The sequence below is a fragment of the Tachyglossus aculeatus genome, chromosome 3 (assembly GCF_015852505.1).
Source record: "Tachyglossus aculeatus isolate mTacAcu1 chromosome 3, mTacAcu1.pri, whole genome shotgun sequence".
In the NCBI taxonomy this organism is placed as follows: Eukaryota; Metazoa; Chordata; class Mammalia; order Monotremata; family Tachyglossidae; genus Tachyglossus; species Tachyglossus aculeatus.
In genome coordinates, this window is record NC_052068.1 from 75,095,633 (window position 1) to 75,120,922 (window position 25,290).

General features: G+C 46.1%; 2 protein-coding genes across 2 annotated transcripts in view; both read right to left on the minus strand.

Moving 5' to 3' along the window:
- Positions 1 to 902, minus strand: part of DNAJC21 (DnaJ heat shock protein family (Hsp40) member C21) — a 34,301-nt gene extending 33,399 nt beyond the window's left edge. The window contains exon 1 of the mRNA XM_038744051.1: positions 791 to 902. Coding sequence (XP_038599979.1) covers positions 791 to 887 — 97 coding nt within the window. The 5' untranslated portion in view covers positions 888 to 902. The remainder of the gene's footprint in view (positions 1 to 790) is intronic.
- Positions 903 to 5,667: 4,765 nt separating this feature from the next.
- BRIX1 (biogenesis of ribosomes BRX1) lies at positions 5,668 to 22,893 on the minus strand. The gene is made up of 10 exons (XM_038744302.1): positions 22,631 to 22,893; positions 15,599 to 15,710; positions 14,984 to 15,027; positions 10,382 to 10,452; positions 9,248 to 9,297; positions 9,063 to 9,136; positions 8,900 to 8,950; positions 8,645 to 8,746; positions 6,455 to 6,583; positions 5,668 to 6,147 (listed from the first exon to the last, which is right to left on the minus strand). The coding sequence occupies exons 1-10, from the start codon at positions 22,802 to 22,804 to the stop codon at positions 5,872 to 5,874; spliced, it is 1,083 nt and encodes a 360-aa protein (XP_038600230.1). The 5' UTR covers positions 22,805 to 22,893; the 3' UTR covers positions 5,668 to 5,871.
- Positions 22,894 to 25,290: the final 2,397 nt, after the last annotated feature.

Here is a 25,290-nt window from a genome sequence, read left to right on the forward strand (position 1 = left end):
ACAAATGACGGAAAATTAGGTGTGTTTAGACGTCTTAAGGAAATGTCCAGCAGAGCTGAAAAAAGCAAAATTTGAAAGCCACCTGGCTTACAAATCTGTTTAGTGTACAAATGAATAAAAGTCATCACACAAACACTGAAAAATGCCTTCAGCATCAACATCATCATCATCAATCGTATTTATTGAGCGCTTACTGTGTGCAGAGCACTGTACTAAGCGCTTGGGAAGTACAAGTTGGATCAGAATCTAAATGCTGAATTTACCACTTACGCCTGTGGAGATTTCTAAAACACATCTTCTAAAACCTACAAAGAACTAAGAGTCTTCATTTCGAGTGTTTAAAAGCAAGAAATAATTTCCACTTCACCACTACCTAGATCATCATCAATCGTATTTGAGCGCTTACTATGTGCAGAGCACTGTACTAAGCGCTTGGGGAGTACAAGTTGGCAACATATAGAGACAGTCCCTCCCCAACAGTGGGCTCACAGTCTAGAAGGGGGAGACAGAGATCAAAACCAAACATACTAACAAAATAAAATCAATAGGATTAATATGTACAAGTAAAATAGAGTAATAAATATGTACAAACATATATACATATGAACTGGTGCTGTGGGGAGGGGAAGGAGGTAAGATGGGGGGGATGGAGAGGGGGACGAGGGGGAGAGGAAGGAAGGGGCTCAGTCTGGGAAGGCCTCCTGGAGGAGGGGAGCTCTCAGCAGGGCCTTGAATAAATGAATAGAATAAATATGTATGAATGAAATGAATAGAGGAGGAGGAGGCTGACCTGGATGCCACCTGAGGGCCAGCCTGCGATAGGCCTTCTTCAGGTGGTCGTCGTCGGCATCGCGCCTCACGCCGAGCACCTCATAGTGGCACCTCATCTTCTGGCGGACGCGCGCGGGACTCTGTGCGCAGGCGCGCCGGGCTCTGTGCGCAGGCGCGCCGGCGGGGACCCGGCCGGGGGCGGGGCTTAGGCCGGAAACCCGCCTGGCCGGAGCCAATCGCGGCCCGCCGCGGTCCGGGGAGGGCGGGGCCTATCGTGACGGGCAGGAAGGGAGGGGCCAGACGGGGAGGGTGGGCGGGGCCTGGACGGCGGCGGCCAATCGGAGCGTCGGACGGGAGGGGGCGTGTCCCGCGGAGAGCAATTGGGGTGTGGGACGGGAGAGGGCGTGTCCCGCGGAGGGGAGGGGGCGGTGGCCAATCGGGCCGTCGGACGGGAGGGGGCGTGCCCCTAGGAGGGCGGGGCAGGGCCTGGACGGCGACAGCCAATCGGAGTGTCGGACGAGAGGGGGCGTGTCCTCCGGAGGCGGTGGAGGCCAATAGTGTCGGCCGGGAGGGGGCGTGCCCCGCGGTGGGGGGCGGTGGCCAATCGGGGCGTCGGACGGGAGGTGGCGCTCAATAAATACGATTGAATGAATGAATGACAGCCAATCGGGGTGTCAGACGACAGGGGGCGTGTCTTTCGGAGGGCGGTTGCGGCCAATTAGAGCATCGGACTAGAGGGGGCGTGTCCCGCGGAGGGGGGCGGTGGCCAACGGTGCGTCGGCCGGGAGGGGGCGTGTCCTTCGCTGGGCGGGGCGGGGCCTGGCCGAAGACAGCCAATCGGGGTGTCGGGCGAGAGGGGGCGTGTCCCGCCGAGGGGTGCGGCGGCCAATCGGGCCGTCGGACGGGAGGGGGCGTGTCCTTTGGAAGGCGGGGCGGGGCCTGGCCGGCGATAGCCAATCGGGGTGTCGGACGGGAGGGGGCGTGTCCTTCGGAAGGCGGTGACGGCCAATTAGTGTGTCGGACAGGAGGGGGGGCGGCGGCCAATCGGGACGTCGGACGGGAGGTGCTCTGCACACAGTAAGCGCTCAATAAAGACGATTGAATGAATGAATGACAGCCAATCGGGGTATCGGACGAGAGGGGGCGTGTCCCGCGGAGGGTGGCGGCGGACAATTAGAGTGTCAGACGGGAGGGGGCGTGTCCCGAGGAGGGAGAGGCGGGGCCTGGCCGGCTACAGCCAATCGGGGCGTCGGACGGGAGGGGGGCGTGTCCTTAGGAGGGCGGGGCGGGTCCTGGCCGGCGACAGCCAATCGGGGTGTCGGACGACAGGGGGCGTGTCCCGCGGGGGAGAGGTTGGTGGCCAACCGGGGCGTCGGACGGGAGGGGGCGTGTCCTTCAGATGGCGGGGCGGGGCCTGGCCGGCGACAGCCAATCGGGGTGTCGGACGGGAGGGGGCGTGTCCCGCGGAGGGGGGCCGGCGGCCAATCGGGGCGTCGGACGGGAGGTGCTCTGCAATCATCAATCAATCAATCAATCAATCAATCAATCGTATTTATTGAGCGCTTACTGTGTGCAGAGCACTGGACTAGGCACTTGGGAAGTACAAGTTGGCAACATCTAGAGACGGTCCCTACCCAAGTGGGCTCACAGGCTAGAAGGGGGAGACAGACAACAAAACCAAACATACTAACAAAATAAAATAGAATAGATATGTACAAGTAAAATAAATAGAGTAATAAATACGTACAAACATGTAGACCCAGATTCCTAGGCCCCTGCTCTTGCCATTGTAATACTCTTTCCATTGTAATACTCTTCTGCTCGGCCAATAGGAAGTCAATAATAATGGTATTTGTTAAGCGCTTACTATGCTCTAAGCCCTGGGGTGGGCTGGCGTTCACATGGAAGGGGATGAGCGTGGGAAATGTGAGCCAAGACGAAGAAAAACGACCTGGTGATGCTGCCGCTGCCATTTTAACAGCATTTTTCTCACCTCTCAACACTGGAGAGGGAGATGGCTTTTCGCACTGAAATGGGACTTTATTACTCTTACTTTAAGACAATAGTAGAAGCACCTTCATTTTGGAATGGAGTTTGGATGATTATGAATGACCGACTCACGGAATACCCTCTTGTGATAAAAATACATTGCAGCGGCTCAATCTCTACCCAGAGGTAGTCCTAGCCAGCTGGTATCGCATATATACAAGGATTTTGGGGGCATCCAGACTAAGATATGCTGGACTGTTACCAGGGGAGATGGGCTTAGTCCTGCTGAAAGCTGCGAAGGATTGGGAGATCCCTCTTGCTTTTATGTTGCTATGATTTTTGTTTTAAATGGACTAGCGATGGCATTCTTCTTCATATAGGGCACATACCTAAGTGGGAGTCGACTGGGAGGCCTAGTGACCGTGCTCTGCTACTTTTTCAATCACGGAGAGAAGAGGATTTCCAGAACCTCACTGTGGAATGACTCATTAATGGCACCTAAACTTTTTCAGTCTCAACCACATATACAGATGGGATCTCAGAGTGCACTATCTCTGTCTCTATCCTTCCCTCATATCAGATACACAACCTCTCTCCCTCCCTTCAAAGCCCTGCTGAGAGCTCACCTCCTCCAGGAGACCTTCCCAGACTGAGCCCTCTCCTTCCTCTCCCCCTCCCCATCAATCAATCAATCGTATTTATTGAGCGCTTACTGTGTGCAGAGCACTGTACTAAGCGCTTGGGAAGTACAAGTCAGCACCATATAGAGACAGTCCCTACCCAACAGTGGGCTCAAAGTCTAGAAGACTATCCCCATCCCCCCCGCCCTACCTCCTTCCCCTCCCCACAGCACCTGTATATATATTTACAGATTTATTACTCTATTATACTTGTACATACTACTCGATTTTATTTAATATGTTTTGTTTTGCTGGCTTTCTCCCCCTTCTAGATCGTGAGCCCGTTGCTGGGTGGGGACCGTCTCTATATGTTGCCAACTTGGACTTCCCAAGCGCTTAGTACAGTGCTCTGCACACAGTAAGTGCTCAATAAATACCATTGGATGAATGACTAGCTCTGTCTAGCTTTAAAATTGGGCCCGCATTTCTGAGAACTCCCCTGGGTGCCATTTGAGACCGTGAGAGCAGGCAAGACAAAAAAGGAAAGGACCAGATGGGGGGCATTTAAACTCTGTGATAACTAGTAATTGTGATACGTCACGCACACTTACCCTGGGCCGGGAACGGAGGTAGGTGTAAGATAATCAGCCCCCCGTCCCACAAGGGACTCCTGAGTGGGAATTTCATCGCCATTTTCCAGATGAAACAGTGTGAAACGGATAGACTTGGCCGTGGTCACGTGGCAGGCAAGTAATGAAACTGGAATTAGAACCGAGGTTCCCGGAGTCCAAGGTCTGTGCTCTTTCCTGTCACGCTGCTTCCTGGCATTTAAATGACCGCCCCTCCTTACAATTTCTTCTGTTTTTCTCCACTCAAGCTGTGGGAGTAAAAGTTGTCAAGCACAAGGGCTAAAGTAGATCGTATCGGTACGCCTTTAATCCCTCTTTTTCAATAATAAACCATCCATAACCGGTGTCCACAAGTGTACTCTGTAAAATAACATCGTTCAATCTCCTATGTATGCAGCCTGGCAGCACTGTTTACCGATTGATTTCATTTAAAATGAAAGCAGTCTCCACCATGATTAAATTAACTTCCCACGTGTGAATAATTTCCCTCCTTAAATACACTTTCACATTAAGACTGCAGTTCTTCTTATAACCTAGGATTTGGATTCCTGCAAAACCCTGCATTAATGGTTTCCTAAAAGGTTCCTCGCCAAAATGCACAGTGAAAACATGTTGTGACAAAAATGAGTGTACTCCCTATATGCGGTCATCTTCTGGGGGAAAGAAAAAAAAAGGAACAAGTAACAAGTCAATTATCACCTTGTAGTTTTGTTAAGTACTTCATTAGTGCATTCTTCTACTACCATTAAAGTGCAAATAAGCCCCACTAAGGAGTCTGTATTTTCACCTTTGGAAAATCGTCACACCTGAACACACCTCTCAACAGTGTTTTAATCTTCATTTTAGAGATCAATCATCAATCGTATTTATTGAGCGCTTACTATGCGCAGAGCACTGTACTAAGCGCTTGGGAAGTACAAATTGGCAACATATAGAGACGGTCCCTACCCAACAGTGGGCTCACAGTCTAAAAGGGGGAGACGGAGAACAAAATGGTATTTGAGAGCTTTTTGAGACCGTACTAGGCAGTTGCCATTGTATCAGAGATGGAGATATACTCTAGTAAACCTTACTGTTTAAATATCAAAATATCAGCCAGTATGTTTATACGCCAAACTGGAAGTTCTGCGCCCATGAGAAACATTTAAATGAAGGGAACTGCTGATTAAATGGGAATGGCAGAGCAGCGCTCCTTTGGAGTCCACTGAGCGGTAAATTTACAGCTCTCCTGCTTTTTTATTTATTTGACCTAATTTCTTCCTTCTATCCAAGGAGGTATGACCAAGATTCTGAGGCTTTCTCCCAGTTCGGTCTAGAGGAGCAACTAACTCCCAACTGTAAACTCGTTGTGGGCAGGAAATGTTCCCACCATACCACCGACCGATGATGGATAAGTGTGAAGAACACTGTAGTTAGCTACTGCCGGACAATGGCACGTATCGAGCACTTTTTGTGCACAGTACTCAGTGCCTGGGAGTGAACGATACAGTAAGGCCTCCTGAATTTCTAAGAGGGAGAGGATGGAGAGATAATTGGGAGAGAGGGAGGGGGCAATCGCCTGCGCACTGTAGCTCTTAATCCATCCAGGCTCCAGTTTTTTAATCCTTACTCCCCCCCCCGATTCCCTTGGCTTTCCACTAAACGAAACGGACTCTTACTGAAAGCCGCAGCTGTGGCAAAATCCTACATTTCCCAAGATCTGTTTATTTAGAAAATAGCGAAAGACAGACCAGAATCTCTTGAGGTCACTGGCCCTGGATTTTTTTTTTACAATAAGTATCAAGAGTCCTCTGAAACAATGGTATTTATGCCGAATAAATAGGAAGCAGAAAAACTTTCTCAACCCTTGTTTTCTCACAGCTTCATTCCACATTCCCACCGCTCCAAGCCTTCCGTTTCATCATCTTCCTCTGCCTCGTGTGGAGCTTTTTCTTTTTCTTTTTCAAACCGACTTTCGGTTCTGGTTTCACCAGCTGTATTTCCACTGGTTTCTTCTCTACCGGGGTGTCGAAGACAGCGTCAGTGGGATCCTTTGGAAGAAGAACCTTATCTTCTCTCCTCTTCAGTTTCTGCACGTCTTTCACTTGCTGTTTCTCTCTGAATTTTGCAGCTGTGGCCAATCTTACTATGCGCCGATGCTAGATGCACACACAGAGAACGAAACGAGATGGGAGGGCAGGTAAAAAAAAAGGACACTATAGACCCCAGAGACAAGGAAATATAATGGGATCATTTGCAATATCTGCCACGGCGAATTTTAACATCTACAGCTTATTACGGGCTTAATCGATTTTGTGGCCTCTTTTAGAAAAGCAAACGAGAATGTCACGGAAAGCACCGTCCAAGGCTTGCAAATGAAGTCATATCCGGGCATCTCCGCCTCGCTAAAAAGTCTGCGACAACCGACCAAGTCTGCTAAAAAAAAAGAAAACCGAAACAGTTTACCGTGTTGGGAGATTTGTATTTCGGATTTTCATACAGAGTGGGTCCTCCGAAGCTGCCTTGGAAAATCTTTATGAGATTTAAGACGAAACGAGGCCCAACTTCTACCAGAGCTGCATCTTCTTCTATAATCTGTAATGAAAGGCAAGCGTCTCACTTTAGTTCGGTCAGTCGTTATTTATTGAGTCGCTACTGGTGAGCACTTGGGAGAGTATGATACGCAAGGGCGGTTTAGGGAGTTTTCAGTGTAACTTCACCACAGCGAATTTGAGTGAAGACTGCACTTCCAAGCGACAGTTCAGTGATATTAAATGGAATCGGCTTTCTTTATTTTTCAAATCAAAATGCCCTCGCTACTTCTCCCCCGAACTACTCCACACTGGCTCTGCCCCATCTACCTAGAGGAATCCAGGGTCAGCTCTGTCCCCAGCTCAACTGCCATAATTTATGGTTTAGGCAAGTATAAAGCCGTGTGACCTAATGGCCTGGGTGTCAGAGGACCTGGGTTCGGATCCTGCTTGGCCCCTCGTCTGCTAAGCGACCTGTTGTGCCTGTTTCCTCATCCACAAAATGAGGAGAACGTCTCTTTTAGACTGTGAGCCCACTGTTGGGTAGGGACTGTCTCTATATGTTGCCAATTTGTACTTCCCAAGCGCTTAGTACAGTGCTCTGCACACAGTAAGCGCTCAATAAATACGATTGATGATGATGATGATGATCTCTGCTCTCCCTCCCTCGCATGCTGTGAACCTCCTGTGGCTCGGGGGCTGTGACCCATCTGAATATCTTCTTTCCACCCGAGGGCTTGACTCAAAGAAAACCCCTAATAAATGCATCAGTGCTTATTAGAATCAAAGATATCCCTTCCCCACACAATGTCAGGTTTTATGAACATATGGTACTTAAACTGTAGCCTTTCATTCATTCATTCAATCGTATTTATTGAGCGCTTACTGTGTGCAAAGCACTGTACTAAGCACTTGCACTATCATCAATCGTATTTATTGAGCGCTTACTATGTGTTGTACTAGCACTTCTAGACTGTGAGCCCACTGTTGGGTAGGGATTGTCTCTATGTGTTGCCGACTTGTACTTCCCAAGCGCTTAGTAAAGTGCTCTGCACAGTGAGCGCTCAATAAATACGATTGATTGATTGATTGATTGAAGTCCAAGTTGGCAACAAGTTGGCAGCCTTGTTTCCTTTGTTTTATTTAAAGCACCAAATTATCCCTTTTCCAATTCTAAGTAGTTTTGCCAAGTAGGTTTCCCTTTTGGAAAGTACCTTAGCAAGAATAATTCCTGGCTATGAAAGGACTTTTCTGAGCTCTTAAAATATTCTTTTGCATGCTGTTGTTTTCTTTTTTCCTGGCTTTGCTGACTAACGGCATGTCCCGAGAATTCCAATTCATTCATTCAATTCATTCAATCGTATTTATTGAGCGCTCACTGTGTGCAGAGCACTGGACTAAGCGCTTGGGAAGGACAAGTTGGCAACATAGAGAGACGGTCCCTACCCAACAGTAGGCTCACAGTCTAGAAGGGGGACACAGACAACAAAGCAAAACATATTAACAGAATAAAATAAATAGAATAAATATGTACAAGTAAAATAAATACAGAGAGTAATAAATACGTAGAAACATGTAGACATATATACGGGTGCTGTATATGTAATTAAATGTAAATTAAATGTAAATGTAAATTAAATGTAAATTAAATGTAATTAAATTAAATGTAATTAAATTAAATGTAATTAAATTAAATGTAATGTAATTAAATTAAATGTAATGTAATTAAATTAAATGTAATGCAATTAAATTAAATGTAATGCAATTAAATTGTAAATTAAATGTAATTAAATTAAATTAAATGTAATGCAATTAAATTAAATGTAATTAAATTAAATGTAATGTAATGTAATTACATGTAATTAAATTAAATTTAATGTAATTAAATGTAATGCAATTAAATTGTAAATAAAATGTAATTAAATTAAATTAAATGTAATGTAATTAAATTAAATGTAATGTAATTAAATTAAATGTAATGCAATTAAATTAAATGTAATGCAATTAAATTGTCAATTAAATGTAATTAAATTAAATGTAATGTAATTAAATTAAATGTAACGCAATTACATTAAATTTAATGTAACTAAATTAAATTAAATGTAATTAAAAAGTGAAAACTAACCTGATAGTTCCGAAACCAGATTCTGTTGTCCATGACAGTGAAGGTGAACACGTGGTCTACAAATGGTTGACTTTTGGGGTGATACTGGGGCGTACAAAATATCTAGAAGAAAATCCCCCACATCTTTCTTTAGAATACCCGACTCACGGTTGGCTCCCGAATAGCTGCGCGGAGCGCGCGTCAAAGAGATCTACCGCAACCCTTTGAACAAGTCGCCGCAATTACCAGCACAACCGCGTGTGAAGTAAAACTAACCTGAATGAAGAGTTCTTTTAACAGGGCGTACTGCGGCTCCTTGTCGAAGGTCTACAGGAGAGAGCACATTTCTCACAAACGCTCAACTTGAATTTCACAAAGAGCACGCTCCCAAACAGAAGAAGAAAAATCAAACGGACGCTACACGACAGGAGGAACTTACTGGATCGAAGGACAGGAGGGGCCGGGAGCCTTTCAAACAGTTACCCGTCATCTTTAGCTCTGCCAGGGTATGAACTACAGGGGATTTTGGAAAATAGCCTTTATTATGACACTGTTCAAAAATACAATAAACCCAGAAAAAAGCATTCATCAGGCAGCGCAAAATTCCGATTGGTTTTAACTTACTATTTTGAACCAAGAACTTGGCTGACGGCCCTTGCGGTGAATTTGAAAGCCTGGAAGAAGGAAACGTGAAACCTATAACGCTTTGTTGTGATTCATTAACTTTTAGACTGTAAGCCCACTGTTGGGTAGGGACTGTCTCTATATGTTGCCGATTTCTCCTTCCCAAGCGCTTAGTCCAGTGCTCTGCACACAGTAAGCGCTCAATAAATACGATTGATGATGAACTTGTTCTGTTCTCTACTGTGAAAGGGCAGAACAATCTTTGAATTCTACCGTTTGCGGGATTTTTCATTTTCTTATTGCTCGCTCGAGGGGTCCTGTGGTGACTTTCCATTCAATGCCGCAGAAAGGAGAGATAGCAAAATTGGAAACTGCCTGTTAATTTGTTGCCAATATATGTTGCCAATTTGTACTTCCCAAGCGCTTAGTACAGTGCTCTGCACACAGTAAGCGCTCAATACGATTGATGATGATGATGAAGTCGGAAGTGAATGATAAGGACGGCAAGAAATCCCGGCTTCCGTACATAGCACAATCTAACAATCTACAGAGTACAGCAACAAATAATTTATGCAGGCGCTCAGTACAGTGCTCTGCACACAGTAAGCGCTCAATAAATACGACTGAATGAATGAATGACCGTCTTTATATATTGCTAACCTGTACTTCCCAAACGCTTAGTACAGTGCTCTGCACACAGTAAGCGCTCAATAAATACGATTGAATGAATGACCGTCTCTATACACTGCCAACTTGTACTTCCCAAGCGCTTAGTACAGTGCTCTGCACACAGTAAGTGCTCAATAAATACGACTGAATGAATGACCGTCTCTATATATTGCCAACTTGTACTTCCCAAGCGCTCAGTACAGTGCTCTGCACACAGTAAGTGCTCAATCAATACGACTGAATGAATATTTCAATTTAATTTTTTTTGATGGCATTTATTAAGCGCTTCCTATGAGCAAAGCACTGTTCTAAGCGCTGGGGAGGTTACAAGGTGATCAGACTGTCCCACCGAGGGCTCCCAGTCTTAATCCCCATTTTCCAGATGGGGTAACTGAGGCCCAGAGAAGTGAAGCGACCTAACCAAATCACTGCCCACGAGCTGTACTGCAAGATACATTTACTTACCACATATAGAGATCTTGCTTCTTCTTGGCTTCAAAATAGATGCATTTATTGCAGTTCTTAATTTCACACACCTGCAGGACACAAAATGTGGGCAAAGAGCACTAACAATTAACTAAACCTTTCAACGGACATACTTCACAAAATACTAATTTCCTTTCACCAGTGCTATTTAGTGAGCACTCACTGGGCTCAGAGCACTGTACGACGAGTTTGGGAGAGTACAACACAACAGAGTTACATTCCCTGCCTGTGATAACAATAATAATAATAATAATAATAATAATGGCATTTATTAAGCGCTTACTACGTGCAAAGCACTGTTCTGACACTGACAGCCCGTTGTTGGGTAGGGACCGTCTCTATATGTTGCCGACTTGTACTTTCCAAGCGCTTAGTGCTCTGCGCATTCACAGTAAGCGCTCAATAAATACGATTGAATAAATGACTACATAATTTACCAGTATGCACCCAACAGTGCTCTGCACACAGTAAGCACTCAATAAATACGGTTGAATAAATGAATAAATAATTTACCAGTAGGCACCCAAGTGCTGAGTTGGGCAGATATCTAATGCCCAAGTGCACATCATCATCAATCGTATTTACTGAGCGCTTCCTGTGTGCAGAGCACTGTACTAAGCGCTTGGGAAGTACAAGTTGGCAACATATAGAGACAGTCCCTACCCAGCAGTGGGCTCACAGTCTAAAAGGGGGAGACAGAGAACAAAACCAAACATACTAACAAAATAAAATAAATAAATAAATTAAATGGCATAGAAGGGAGAGGGAGCCGGGGAAAGAGGGCTTAATTAGGGAAAACCTCTTAGAGATGCGACCTTAATAAGGCTTTGAAGGTGGGAAGAGCGGTGATCTGAAATATAAGATGAAGGGAGTTCCGGGACAGACGGAGGATATGGGAAAGGGCTCGACGGCAAGTAGGTTGGAATTAAAACAGAGAAGTGTGTCGGCTGGGCTGTCGTGTGAGATCAGAGAGTTCATACATTCATCATCATCAATCGTATTTATTGAGCGCTTACTGTGTGCAGAGCACTGTACCAAGTGCTTGGGAAGTACAAGTTGGCAACATATAGAGACGGTCCCTGCCCAACAGTGGGCTCACAGTCTAAAAGGGGGAGACAGAGAGAAAAAAAACCAAACATACTAACAAAATAAAATAAATAGGATATGTACAAGTAAAATAGAGTAACAAATATGTACAAACATATATACAGGTGTTGTGGGGAAGGGAAGGAGGTAAGACGGGGGGATGGAGAGGGTGACGAGGGGGAGAGGAAGGAAGGGGCTCAGTCTGGGAAGGCCTCCTGAAGGAGGTGAGCTCTCAGCAGGGCCTTGAAGGGAGGAAGAGAGCTAGCTTGGCGGAGGGGCAGAGGGAGGGCATTCATTCAATCAATCAATCAATTGAATGAATGATTCATTCAATCAATCAATTGAATGAATGATTCATTCAATCAATCAATTGAATGAATGATTCATTCATTCAATCATACTTATTGAGCGCTAACTGTGTGCAGAGCACTGTACTAAGCGCTTGGGACATATAGAGATGGTCCCTACCCACAGTTGCAGTAGGAGGGGGCAAACCGACTGAGCGCTTTAAAGCCGACGGCAAGGAGTTTCCGCCTGATGCCGAGGCGGATGGAAAACCACCTCTTGAGGTTCTCGAGGAGTGGGGAAACCCGGACTGCGCTTTTTTGAAGAAAAGTAAGCCCTGGAGCAGAAGGATAGGTCGGAGTGGGAAGAGCCAGGAGGCGGGGAGGTCGGCGAGGAGGGTTAGTGGGATAGGTGGGATAGGACAAGTGCCTGGATCGGCACAGCAGCCATTTGGACCGAGGAATTTCGGTGATGCTGTGAAGGTTGAACCGACAAGACGTGGTGTACGATCAAACGTGTGGGCGGGCTGAATGGGAGACATGAGTCGAGGACAACGCCAAGGGGGAACGGTGGTGCCGTCTACAGTGAAGGGAAAGATGGGGATGAGGGTTTGGGTGGGAAGATGAGGGGTTTTGTTTCGGGCACGTTCAGTCTGCGGTGTTAGCTGACATCTTCTAGACTGTGAGCCCGTCGTTGGGTAGGGACCGTCTCTATATGTTGCTGACTTGTACTTCCCAAGTGCTCAGTACAGTGCTCTGCACACAGGAAGCGCTCAATAAATACAATTGAATGAATGACCGTCTCTATATACTGCCAACCTGTACTTCCCAAGCGCTTAGTACAGTGCTCTGCACACAGTAAGCGCTCAATACGATTGAATGAATGACCGTCTATATGTTGCCAACTTGTACTTCCCAAGCGCTCAGTACAGTGCTCTGCACACAGTAAGCGCTCAATAAATACGACTGAATGAATGAATGAATGACCGTCTCTATATATTGCCAACTTCTACTTCCCAAGCACTTAGTACAGTGCTCTGCACACAGTAAGCGCTCAATAAATACGATTGAATGAATGAATGAATGACCGTCTCTATATGTTGCCAACTTGTACTTCCCAAGCGCTCAGTACAGTGCTCTGCACACAGTAAGTGCTCAATACGATTGAATGAATGAATGACTGTCTCTATATACTGCCAACTTGTACTTCCCAAGTGCTCAGTACAGTGCTCTGCACACAGTAAGTGCTCAATAAATACGATTGAATGAATGAATGAATGACCGTCTGTATATATTGCCAACTTGTCCTTCCCAAGCGCTTAGTACAGTGCTCTGCACACAGTAAGCGCTCAATCAATACGACTGAATGAATAATTCAATTTAATTTTTTTTTTGATGGCATTTATGAAGCGCTTCCTATGAGCAAAGCACCGTTCTAAGCGCTGGGGAGGTTACAAGGTGATCAGATTGTCCCACCGAGGGCTCCCGGTCTTAATCCCCATTTTCCAGATGAGGGAACTGAGGCCCAGAGAAGTGAAGCGACTTGCCCAAAGTCACAGAGCTGGCAAGTGACGGAGCCGGGGTTTGAACCCATGACCTCTGACTCCAAAGCCCGGGCTCTTTCCACTGAGCCACGCTGCTTCTCCGTTTCAAAAATTAAACCTGAATCACTACTTTAAGTCCAGGTCCCTGCATAGACAGATAGCTTCGGCGTGACTTCAGAGCGAGGCAGCCTTCCCATTTTGAGTAAGGGGTCTAAAGCTTATTCAAGGGAGAAACTTGATAAACACCCTAGGTAAAAAAGGGATAAACACACTAAAAATGAGAGGGAAGGAAGGAAGAGGGAAGGAGTGTTTTGAAGACGAGAGACGGCCTGTACTCCCTTCCCAGGCCCCTTAGGACAACTTCTACTTGCTTCGTCATCATCGTCAATCGTATTTATTGAGCGCTTACTGTGCGCAGAGCACTGGACTAAGCGCTTGGGAAGTACAAATTGGCAACATATAGAGACGGTCCCTACCCAACAGCGGGCTCACAGTCTAAAAGGGGGAGACGGAGAACAAAACCAAACATACTGACAAAATAAAAGAAATAGAATAGATATGTACAAGTAAAATAGAGTAATAAATATGTACAAACATATATACATCTCTCCCTCCCACAGGTCTTCCTCTTGCTCAAAATCAAAGCTCTTTCGATGTCTAGCTATGTGGGGGTTCTCACTCCAGTTGGGGTTATATTTTAGATTAAACAGCATTCCCGAAATTAGAAATAACCACACGAGAACAAGACGAAATCAGGGACGACGGCGCTCTAACCAAATCACCGTCTACTTAAGGTGACTTCATGAACCCCGAAAATAGATGATTAAAAACGCACGCGCATAAACCTTTATTTCAGAGTGAACGTGCGGAGTTGATAAAAGACCTACCCCCCCATCCGAAACTCTAACGCTTAAGTGGAATTAACTTGTATTTTACATTTTCCAGTAGTCAGTGCTCTGCAGTAAGCACTCAATAGATATGATTGATTGAAAAAACTACAATTTGGGGGAAAGCATACTAACATAACACCTAGCATTTTCTGTTTTCAGTGCTACCGAGGTCCTGCCACGTATTCCATAGCAAAACTGAGTTTCTATTAAATAGCAGTTAGTTAAAACTGATATTTCCTCACTCTGACCGCTATATAGAATAAATATAGAATACCACTGTATAGAATAAAACAGTTCTATATGGGTCTACCCACTTTACCTGTTGCAAAGAGCAACAGATTTAGGGCTCTGAACAAAATGGGCTTTACAATTCCCTGCTCTACGTGTATGCAGGTTTTGCCCTGCTTTCTCATTCTTACGTTTTAAACGTCGAAAACGGTTAAAATGAGGAATATATCTTCATTTGCTGCTTGAAACAACAGTGCTCTGCACACAGTAAGCGCTCAATAAATACGACTGAACGAATGAATGAACACAAGCAACTCACTTTTGTGTACCTGGAACAGTTCTTTCTCATTTCGCTAACTTTTTATAATAAAATTTAATTAGTTATTCCTCTGGCCCATAAGTCAGTACTTGTGAAATTTAAAAACGTCTTTCGTCATTAACGCTGATGCTCGATTTTCCAATCAGAGATAGCCTCCAATGTCATCTTGTGCTGAAAATAAACCGATCACTAAAGATGCCTAGGAACTCTATTGCCCCATTCTAAATTACCTCATTAATCACAAACAGCTTGTCTTTGCGATCCATTTTGGTATCTAAAAGGGGGAGAAAAATAGTCAATAAATTTAAATGTCACTAGAAGGACTGGCATTATACTGCAGTTCCAATGCTGGGCTTTATAGTTGCCACCCTGAAGAAACAGATCGCTGGAAATGAATTTCTGAACCAGATCCAAGATCCTGTTCCTTCAATTTTGGGGGGGAAATGTGCTTTCCTTTTTTGTTTTTTTCCTTTAAAAAAAAAGCAGCAAGCATGAGTCTCAAATGATAAGTTTCTGACCCTGGGGTGGGGATCCAAGATCCTGTTCCTTCAATTTTGGGGGGGAAATCTGCTTTCCTTTTTTGTTTTTTTTCCTTTAAAAAAAAAAAGCAGCAAGCATGAGTCTCAAATGATAAGTTTCTGACCCTGGGGTGGGGAGATTTCCCAGGTAGATAAAGTCATTCAGTGATAAGAAGTACAAGTTTACTTTATCCATACTTTGAGAGCTCAAAAAACACTGGGCAAATTTTATTCAGTGATATGCTGTATTTGCAGGTACCGAGTCACGCAAGTGGGACCAAAACAAGTTCGGGATAAAAAAAGGTACGACAGCTAACAAAAGTCTACCTGCTTTAGAGTGAGGCATCAGTGTTCTCAAGTCTTGCATTAGGTGTCTTGTTCTAAAATTTATTCCTCTGGAAGAGAAGACTAGGACCCGCTCCTTGTTCTTCCATTTGCCCTGCGAAAAAGAACCACCCCAAAATTAATTTTACAATAAATAATTTCTTAAAAGGTAAAATGCCAAAGGGAAAAATTTTCACGTGCTCAAATATACTAAAGCTACGTCTTTCTCCGGGCTGTAAAGCCAACATCAAGCTCTGGCCCGTGTGTGAAATTATTCAGACCTCACACAGGCCCAAAACATGGAGAAGACCCAGTATAAGTCTCTGATGATGTTTCCAGTTTAAATATGGGAGGGGGGAAAAGGAATGGATTTTAAAAAACGCTTTTCTAATGATGGAGAAAGAAAAAAAAGACATGGCTTTGCGGTATGGTGACAAATTTCGCTCTCTCCTACACTGAATCTGAGAGCAGGCAAAACAATGGGGATGTGAGACTGCTAGAAACATCTGGATGCACTGATATAATAATAATGACGGTATTTTTTAAGTGCTTACTATGTGCCAGGCACTGTCTAAGTGCTGGAATAGATACGAGGTGATCAGGTTGTCCCACTTGGGGCTCACAGTGACCTCATCTGCTAGACTGTGAGCCCGTTGTTGGGTAGGGGCCGTCTCTATATGTCTTCACTATATATGTCTTAACTCTATAACTTAACACGTCCTCATCATCCCACCCAAAATATGTCTTCACTATATATGTCTTAACTCTATAACTTAACACGTCCTCATCATCCCACCCAAAACATGTCTTCACTATGTATGTCAACTCTATAACTTAACATGTCCTCATCATCCCACCCAAAATATGTCTTCACTATATACGTCTTAACTCTATAACTTAACACGTCCTCATCATCCCACCCAAAATACGTCTTCACTATATATGTCTTAACTCTATAACTTACGTCCTCATCATCCCACCCAAAACATGTCTTCACTATATACGTCTTAACTCTATAACTTAACACGTCCTCATCATCCCACCCAAAACATGTCTTCACTATGTATGTCAACTCTATAACTTAACATGTCCTCATCATCCCACCCAAAATATGTCTTCACTATATACGTCTTAACTCTATAACTTAACACGTCCTCATCATCCCACCCAAAATACGTCTTCACTATATATGTCTTAACTCTATAACTTAACACGTCCTCATCATCCCACCCAAAATATGTCTTCACTATATACGTCTTAACTCTATAACTTAACACGTCCTCATCATCCCACCCAAAATACGTCTTCACTATATATGTCTTAACTCTATAACTTAACACGTCCTCATCATCCCACCCAAAATATGTCTTCACTATATGTGTCTTAACTCTATAACTTAACATGTCCTCATCATCCCACCCAAAATATGTCTTCACTATATATGTCTTAACTCTAAAACTTAACACGTCCTCATCATCCCACCCAAAATATGTCTTCACTATATGTCTTAACTCTGTAACTTAACACGTCCTCATCATCCCACCCAAAACATGTCTTCACTGTATACGTCTTAACTCTATAACTTAACACGTCCTCATCGTCCCACCCAAAATATGTCTTCACTATATGTCTTAACTCTATAACTTAACACGTCCTCACGATCCCACCCAAAATATGTCTTCATTATATATGTTTTAACTCTATAACTTAACACGTCCTCATCGTCCCACCCAAAATATGTCTTCACTATATGTGTCTTAACTCTATAACTTAACACGTCCTCATCGTCCCATCCAAAATATGTCTTCACTATATACGTCTTAGCTCTGTAACTTAACACGCCCTCACCATCCCACCCAAAATGTCTTCACTATATACGTCTTAACTCTATAACTTAACACGTCCTCATCATCCCACCCAAAATACGTCTTCACTATATATGTCTTAACTCTATAACTTAACACGTCCTCATCATCCCACCCAAAATATGGCTTCACTATATGTCTTAACTCTATAACTTAACACGTCCTCATTGTCCCACCCAAAATATGTCTTCACTATATACGTCTTAACTCTATAACTTAACACGTCCTCATCATCCCACCCAAAATATGTCTTCACTATATATGTCTTAACTCTATAACTTAACACGTCCTCATCATCCCACCCAAAATATGACTTCACTATATACGTCTTAACTCTATAACTTAACACGTCCTCATCATCCCACCCAAAATACGTCTTCACTATATATGTCTTAACTCTATAACTTAACACGTCCTCATCATCCCACCCAAAATATGTCTTCACTATATACGTCTTAACTCTATAACTTAACACGTCCTCATCATCCCACCCAAAATATGTCTTCACTATATATGTCTTAACTCTATAACATGTCCTCATCGTCCCACCCAAAATATGTCTTCACTATATGTCTTAACTCTACAATTTAACACGTCCTCATCATCCCACCCAAAATATGCCTTAACCATATAACTTAAAATGTCCTCATCATCCCACCCAAAATCTATCCACCCCGTCTTTCCCACCACTGTAGACAACACCACCCCACTTTCTGTCTCATAAGTCCGTAACTGTGGCATTATCCTCTACTCGGCTCTCCCATTCAACCCACACACTCGATCTGGCAATCGTAACGCGTGCTCACTGTGTGTGCAGAGCACTGTACTAAACACTTGGGACGGAGTTGGTAGACATGTTCCTAGCCCACCGGGGCTCAGTGGAAACAGCACAGGCTTGGGAGTCAGGCCGTGAGTTCTAATCCCGACTCTGCCAATCCACCCCGCCGCCCTACCTCCTTCCCCTCCCCACAGCACCTGTATATATGTCTCCCCCTTCTATCTATCAATCGTATTTATTGAGCACTTACTGTGTGCAGAGCACAGTCCTCCCACGGCACCCGTATACATGTCTCCCCCTTCTATCAATCGTATTTGTTGAGCGCTTACTGTGTGCAGAGCACTGTACTAAGTGCTTGGGAAGTCCAAGTTGGCAACATCTAGAGACGGTCCCTACCCAACAGTCGAGAAGGGGGGGGACAGAGAACAAAACCAAACATGTTAACGAAATAAAATAAATAGAATAAATACGTACAAGTAATACGTGCAAACATATATACAGGTGCTGTGGGGAAGGGAATTTTTTGAGCCCTTTCTGGATGCAGAGCGTTGAACTAAGCACCATGGGAGAGGGCGGTAGACTCAATTGGCACAATCCCTGCCCTTCAAGGAGCTTACAGTCTAGGAGACCGCTTTTGGGGCAGGGGCCTAGCTTGTAGTCCAGGCTACCCAGACTTCTGTCCGCTGAAAACGTCCCTTGTGGGGGGTCCCCCTGGAGCTCCAGCCGTGCCCTTCCTGCCCCCCACCCAAGCTAGGACTGCCCCCTCTCCTCAAGGTCAACATGGGGGGGGGGGGGGAGGCCCTTTTCCAAGAGCAGACGGGGCTGCCCCCCTCCAGCACTCAAATACAGGTCGGCAGAGCGTCCTCTTTCCTGATCCAAAAAGTCTGGTTGGTGCCGCTCCGTCCCTTCCCCACAGCACCTGTATATATGTATATATGGTTGTACATATTTATTACTCTATTTATTTTTATTTATTTTCCTTGTCCATTTCTATCCTATTTATTTTATTTTGTTGGTATGTTTGGTTCTGTTCTCTGTCTCCCCCTTTTAGACTGTGAGCCCACTGTTGGGTAGGGACTGTCTCTATGTGTTGCCAATTTGTACTTCCCAAGCGCTTAGCACAGTGCTCTGCACATAGTAAGCGCTCAATAAATACGATTGGTTGGTTGGTTGATTGATTACTACAGAGGCAGTATAACCCAGCGGTAGGAGTTAGGCCTGGGAGCTGCAGGATCCAGGTTCGAATCACTGCTGCGCATCTTGACGGCTGTATAACCTTGTCACTTCTCTTCCTCCTCTGTTAAATGGGGATACAACTGCTCAATTCAACAGTCAATACCTCTTATAGACTGGGAGCTCCTTGTTGAGTAGGGACCGTCTCTCTATGGGGTTGACTTGTACTTCCCGAGTGCTTAGCACAGTGCTCCGCACACAGTATGCCCTCACTAAATACGATTGAACGAATGAATGAATGAATCTACATCTCCAGCCCCGATCACCTACCTGCTCTGGAGTCTCACGTTTCCTCTTCCCTTCAAGACGTGATCTCCTCCCTTCACCTCAAGCTTCTCCTCCCCAAGCGCTTAGTACAGTGCTCTGCACACAGGAAGCGCTCAATAAATACGACTGAGGTAAGGGGGGGGGGATGCAGAGGGGGAGGAGGGGGTCCCGCTGTTGGGTAGGGACCGTCTCTATATGTTGCCAACTTGGACTTCCCAAGCGCTTAGTACAGTGCTCTGCACACGGGAAAGCGCTCAATAAAGACGACTGAATGAATGAAGGTTGCCACTTGTCCTTCCCAGGCGCTTAATACGGTGCTCTGCACACAGTAAGCGCTCAATGCGACTGAATGAATGACAGCCTGTGTCCAACCTCATTTGCTTGTATCCACCGTAGTGCTTGGCTCATAGTAAGCTCTTAATATTTATTACTCTATTTTATTTGTACATATTTATCCTATTTACTTTATTTTGTTTATATGTTTTGTTTTGTTCTCTGTCTCCCCCTTCTAGCCCGTGAGCCCGCTGTTGGGTAGGGACCGTCTCTGTTGCCAACTTGTCCTTCCCGAGCGCTTAGTCCAGTGCTCTGCGCACAGTAAGCGCTCAATAAATGTGACTGAGTGAATGAGTGAATAAAGACGATGGAATGAATGAGTAAAGACGATTGAATGAATGAGTAAATACGACTGATTGAATGAATGAATGGGTAGAATGGGGATGAAGACCGTGAGCCCCACGTGGGCCAACCTGATCACCTCGTGCCTACTCCAGCGCTTCGAACAGTGCTCGGCACATAGTAAGCGCTTAACACAGGCCATCATTATCGCTATTATGACTATTATTATTATTATTAGGAGTGAAGGAGCGTGTCCCTGCGCGGAAGCACATGCCGGGCCTGCCCGGGGGGCGAAGGGTTGGGCAGCCACTGCCTCTCTCTAGGGCCGAGTTAGGTCATCATCATCAATCGTATTTATTGAGCGCTTACTGTGTGCAGGGCACTGTACTAAGCGCTTGGGAAGGACAAGTTGGCAACATAGAGAGACGGTCCCTACCCAACTGTGGGCTCACAGTCCCCTCTCCCCAGCGCTTAGGGCAGTGCTCCGCACCCAGGCAGCGCTCGGGGGATGCGATCATGCTGCTGCCCGCATTATCTCTGTCCAGAAACGCTCTGGGCATGTTAGTCCCCTCCTCAAAAATCTCCAGTGGCTACCAATCAACCTACACATCAAAAACTCCTCACCCTGGGCTTCAAGGCTGTCCATCCCCTCGCCCCCTCCTACCTCACCTCCCTTCTCTCCTTCATCCTCATCAATCGTATTTACTGAGCGCTTTCCCGTGTGCAGAGCACTGTACTAAGCGCTTGGGAAGGACAAGTTGGCAACATAGAGAGACGGTCCCTACCCAACAGCGGGTCCCCCTCCTCCTCCTCTCCATCCCCCCCCCGCTTTACCTCCTTCCCTTCCCCACAGCACCTGTATATATGTTTGTACATACTTATTACTCTATTTATTTTACTTGTACCTATCTATTCTATTTATTTTATTTTGTCACTACGTTTTGTTTTGTTCTCTGTCTCCCCCTTGTAGACTGTGAGCCCACTGGTGGGTAGGGACTGTCTCTAGATGTTGCCAACTTGTCCTTCCCAAGCGCTTAGTACAGGGCTCTGCACACAGTAAGCGCTCAATAAATACGATTGATGATGATGATGATCAAAGTTGGGGAATTCCCACTGGGGCTCTACCACCACTATTTATTTTATTTTGTTAATATGGTGTTTTTTTTGTTGTCTGTCTCCCCCTTCTAAACTGTGAGCCCGCTGTTGGGTAGGGACCGTCTCTATCATTATCATCATCATCGTATTTGGGTTCCAAGCATTGTATTTGTGGGCACTATCTCACATAGGGTGTTCATTAATGACTCTCTATATATTAAAGACCTTGATAGATCAATCAATCGTATTTATTGAGCGCTTACTGTGTGCAGAGCACCGTACTAAGCGCTTGGGAAGTCCAAATTGGCAACATCTAGAGACGGTCCCTGCCCAACAGTGGGCTCACAGTCTAAAAGGGGGAGGCGGAGAACAAAACCAAACGTACTGACAAAGTAAAATAAATAGAATAGATATGTACAAGTAAAATAACTAGAGTAATAAATATGTACAAACATATATACAGGTGCTGCGGGGAAGGGAAGGAGGTAAGATGGGGGGATGGAGAGGGGGACGAGGGGGATAAAATAAATAGAATAGATACGTACAAGCAAAATAAATAGAGTAATAAATCTGTACAAACATATATACATCTATACAGGTGCTGTGGGGAAGGGAAGGAGGTTAGACGGGGGGATGGAGGGGGGGCGAGGGGGGTAAAATAAATAGAATAGATACGCACAAGCAAAATAAATAGAGTAATAAATCTGTACAAACATATATACATCTATACAGGTGCTGTGGGGAAGGGAAGGAGGGAAGATGGGGGGGTGGAGGGGGGGCGAGGAGGATAAAATAAACAGAATAGATACGTACAAGCAAAATAAATAAACAGAGTAATAAATATGTACAAACATATATACATAAATACAGGCGCTGTGGGGAAGGGAAGGAGGTAAGGTGGGGGGATGGAGAGGGGGACGAGGGGGATAAAATAAATAGAATAGATACGTACAAGCAAAATAAATAAATAAATAGAGTAATAAATATGTACAAACATCTATACAGGTGCTGTGGGGAAGGGGAGGAGGTAAGGCGGGGGGGATGGAGAGGGGGGCGAGGGGGAGAGTCTGGGACCGACTTGAACTTCCCAAGCGCTTAGCCCAGTGTTGTGCACACAGTAAGCGCTCAATAAAGACGATTGATTGATTGATCAATTGATCAATTGATGGATGGATGGGTTACCATGGAGACGGGCCCCGGGACTCGGTGCTCCTCCTCTCCGCCGGCTGCCCCGCCGTCGGGGCGACGCTGCTTATCGGGAGGCGCGGAACCCTTTCCATTCTCCGCCTTTTTCCGCCTCTTGGCCCCGGCCGGGCCCCCATCACCACGCCGGGGCCTCTTCTTCGACGCCGCCATCTTGCCTCGTCCCCGCCTTCTTCCTCCCCTTCATTTCCTGCAGGCCTCACCTCACTGCCCGTCTCCAGGGAGACGCGCGGCCGTAAAGGTCGCGCGGCCGTAAAGGTCGCGCGGCCGTAAAGGTCGCGCGGCCGTAAAGGTCGCGCGGCCGTAAAGGTCGCGCGGCCGTAAAGGTCGGTCCGACCTCCCCGCCACCATGGTAACGCGCCGCCGTAAAGGGCGGCCCGACCTCCCCGCCTGCCCGTCCCCGTGGTAACGCGCGGCCGTAAAGGACGTTCCTGCCCTCCCGCGCCGCTCGTCTCCATTGTAACGCGCAGCCGTAAAGGACGGTCAGGCCTCCCCGTCACCATGGTAAGGCCTGCCACGAAGGGCGGTCCGACCTCCCCGCCTGCCCGTCCCCATGGTAACGCGCGGCCGTGAAGGACGTTCCTGCTTTCCCGTCTCTAGTGTAACGCGAGGCCGTAAAGGACGGCCCGGCCTCCCCGCCCCCATGGTAACGCGCTGCCGTAAACGACGGTCTGACCTCCCCGCCTCTATTGTAACGCCAGGCCGTAAAGGACGGCCCGGCCTCCCCGCCCCCATGGTAACGCGCTGCCGTAAATGACGGTCCGACCTCCCCGCCTACCCATCTCTATTGTAACGCCAGGCCGTAAAGGACGGCCCGGCCACCCCCCGCCTGCCCGTCTCCATGGTAACAGGAGGCCGTGAAGGACCTTCCTGCCTTCCCGTCTCTATTGGAACGCGAGGCCGCAAAGGACGTTCCTGCCCCCCCCCCCCGCGCTGCCGTAAAGGACGGTCGGACCTCCCCGCCTGCCCGTCTCTATAGTAACGCCAGGCCGTAAAGGACGGCCCGGCCCCCCGCCTGCCCGTCTCCATGGTAACGCGCGGCCGTAAAGGCCGGCCCGGCCTCCCAAGGGCCCGTCTCCATTCAATCATCATCATCATCAATCGTATTTATTGAGCGCTTACTGTGTGCAGAGCACTGCACTAAGCGCTTGGGAAGTACAAGTTGGCAACATATAGAGACAGTCCCTACTCAACAGTGGGCTCACAGTCTAAAAGGGGGAGACAGAGAACAAAATCAAACATACTAACAAAATAAAATAAATAGACTAGTTATGCACAAGTAAAATAAATAAATAAAGAGTAATAAATATGTACAAACATATATACATATATACAATCAATCGTATTTATTCATTTATTCAATAAATCAATCGTATTTAGGGAGCGCTTCCTGTGTGCAGAGCACTGGACTAAGCGCTTGGGAAGTACAAGTTGGCAACATCTAGAGACAGTCCCTACCCAACAGCGGGCTCACAGTCTGAAAGGGGGAGACAGAGAACAAAACCAAACATACTAACAAAATAAAATCAATAGAATAGATACGTACAAGCAAAATAAATAAATAAAGAGTAATAAATATGTACAAACATATATACATATATACAGGTGCTGTGGGGAAGGGAAGGAGGTAAGATGGGGGGGATGGAGAGGGGGAGGAGGGGGAGAGGAAGGAAGGGGCTCAGTCTGGGAAGGCCTCCTGGAGGAGGTGAGCTCTCAGGAGGGCCATGGACACATCATTCATAAAATAGATAGAATAATAAATCTTTACAAATATATACAAGTGCTGTGGGGAGGGGGACGATGGGGAAGAGGAGCTTCCACCCCCACCCACTTAAGCGACCTTCCTTATAGTATCCCCCAACCCCACTTCCTGGTCCGGTCCGGTCCGGTCCGGTTCTGACTGACTCTCACCCCGGGAAAAAGGCCCTTGTTAGTACCAAGTTACATTAACGACAACCTCATTCGCACCTACTGAGCCTTCCTGTCCCGCCATCGACCCCCGGCCCACGTCCTCCCCCGGGCCTGGAATGCCCTCCCTCTGCCCATCCGCCAAGCTAGCTCTCTTCTTCCCTTCAAGGCCCTGCTGAGAGCTCACCTCCTCCAGGAGGCCTTCCCACACTGAGCCCCTTCCTTCCTCTCCCCCTCGTCCCCCTCTCCATCCCCCCATCTTACCTCCTTCTCTTCCCCACAGCACCTGTATAGATGTATATATGTTTATACATATTTATTACTCTATTTTACTTGTACCTATCTATTCTATTTATTTTATTTTGTTAGTATGTTTGGTTTTGTTCTCTGTCTCCCCCTTCTAGACTGTGAGCCCACTGTTGGGTAGGGACTGTCTCTATATAATAACAATAATAATGATGTTGGCATTTGTTAAGCGCTTACTATGTGCAAAGCCCTGTTCTAAGCGCTGGGGAGGATGCAAGGTGATCAGGTTGCCCCACTAGGGGCTCACAGTTTTAATCCCCATTTTACAGATGAGGTAACTGAGGCCCAGAGAAGTTAAGTGACTTGCCCAAAGTCACACAGCTGACAACTGGCGGAGGCAGGATTTGAACCCATGACCTCTGACTCCAAAGCCCAGGCTCTTTCCAATGAGCCATGCTGCTTCTACATGTTGCCAACTTGTACTT

Bases quoted from the DNA above. Each gene is read 5' to 3' on its own strand.
- BRIX1 (XM_038744302.1), bottom strand. From the start codon at position 22,804: ATGGCGGCGTCGAAGAAGAGGCCCCGGCGTGGTGATGGGGGCCCGGCC. The intron at 10,453-14,983 runs GTAATTTAGAAT...TGTGTCCTGCAG, and splicing joins AGCTGTTTGTGATTAATGAG to GTGTGTGAAATTAAGAACTG. The intron at 9,137-9,247 runs GTAAGTTAAAAC...AATCCCCTGTAG, and splicing joins CAAGTTCTTGGTTCAAAATA to TTCATACCCTGGCAGAGCTA.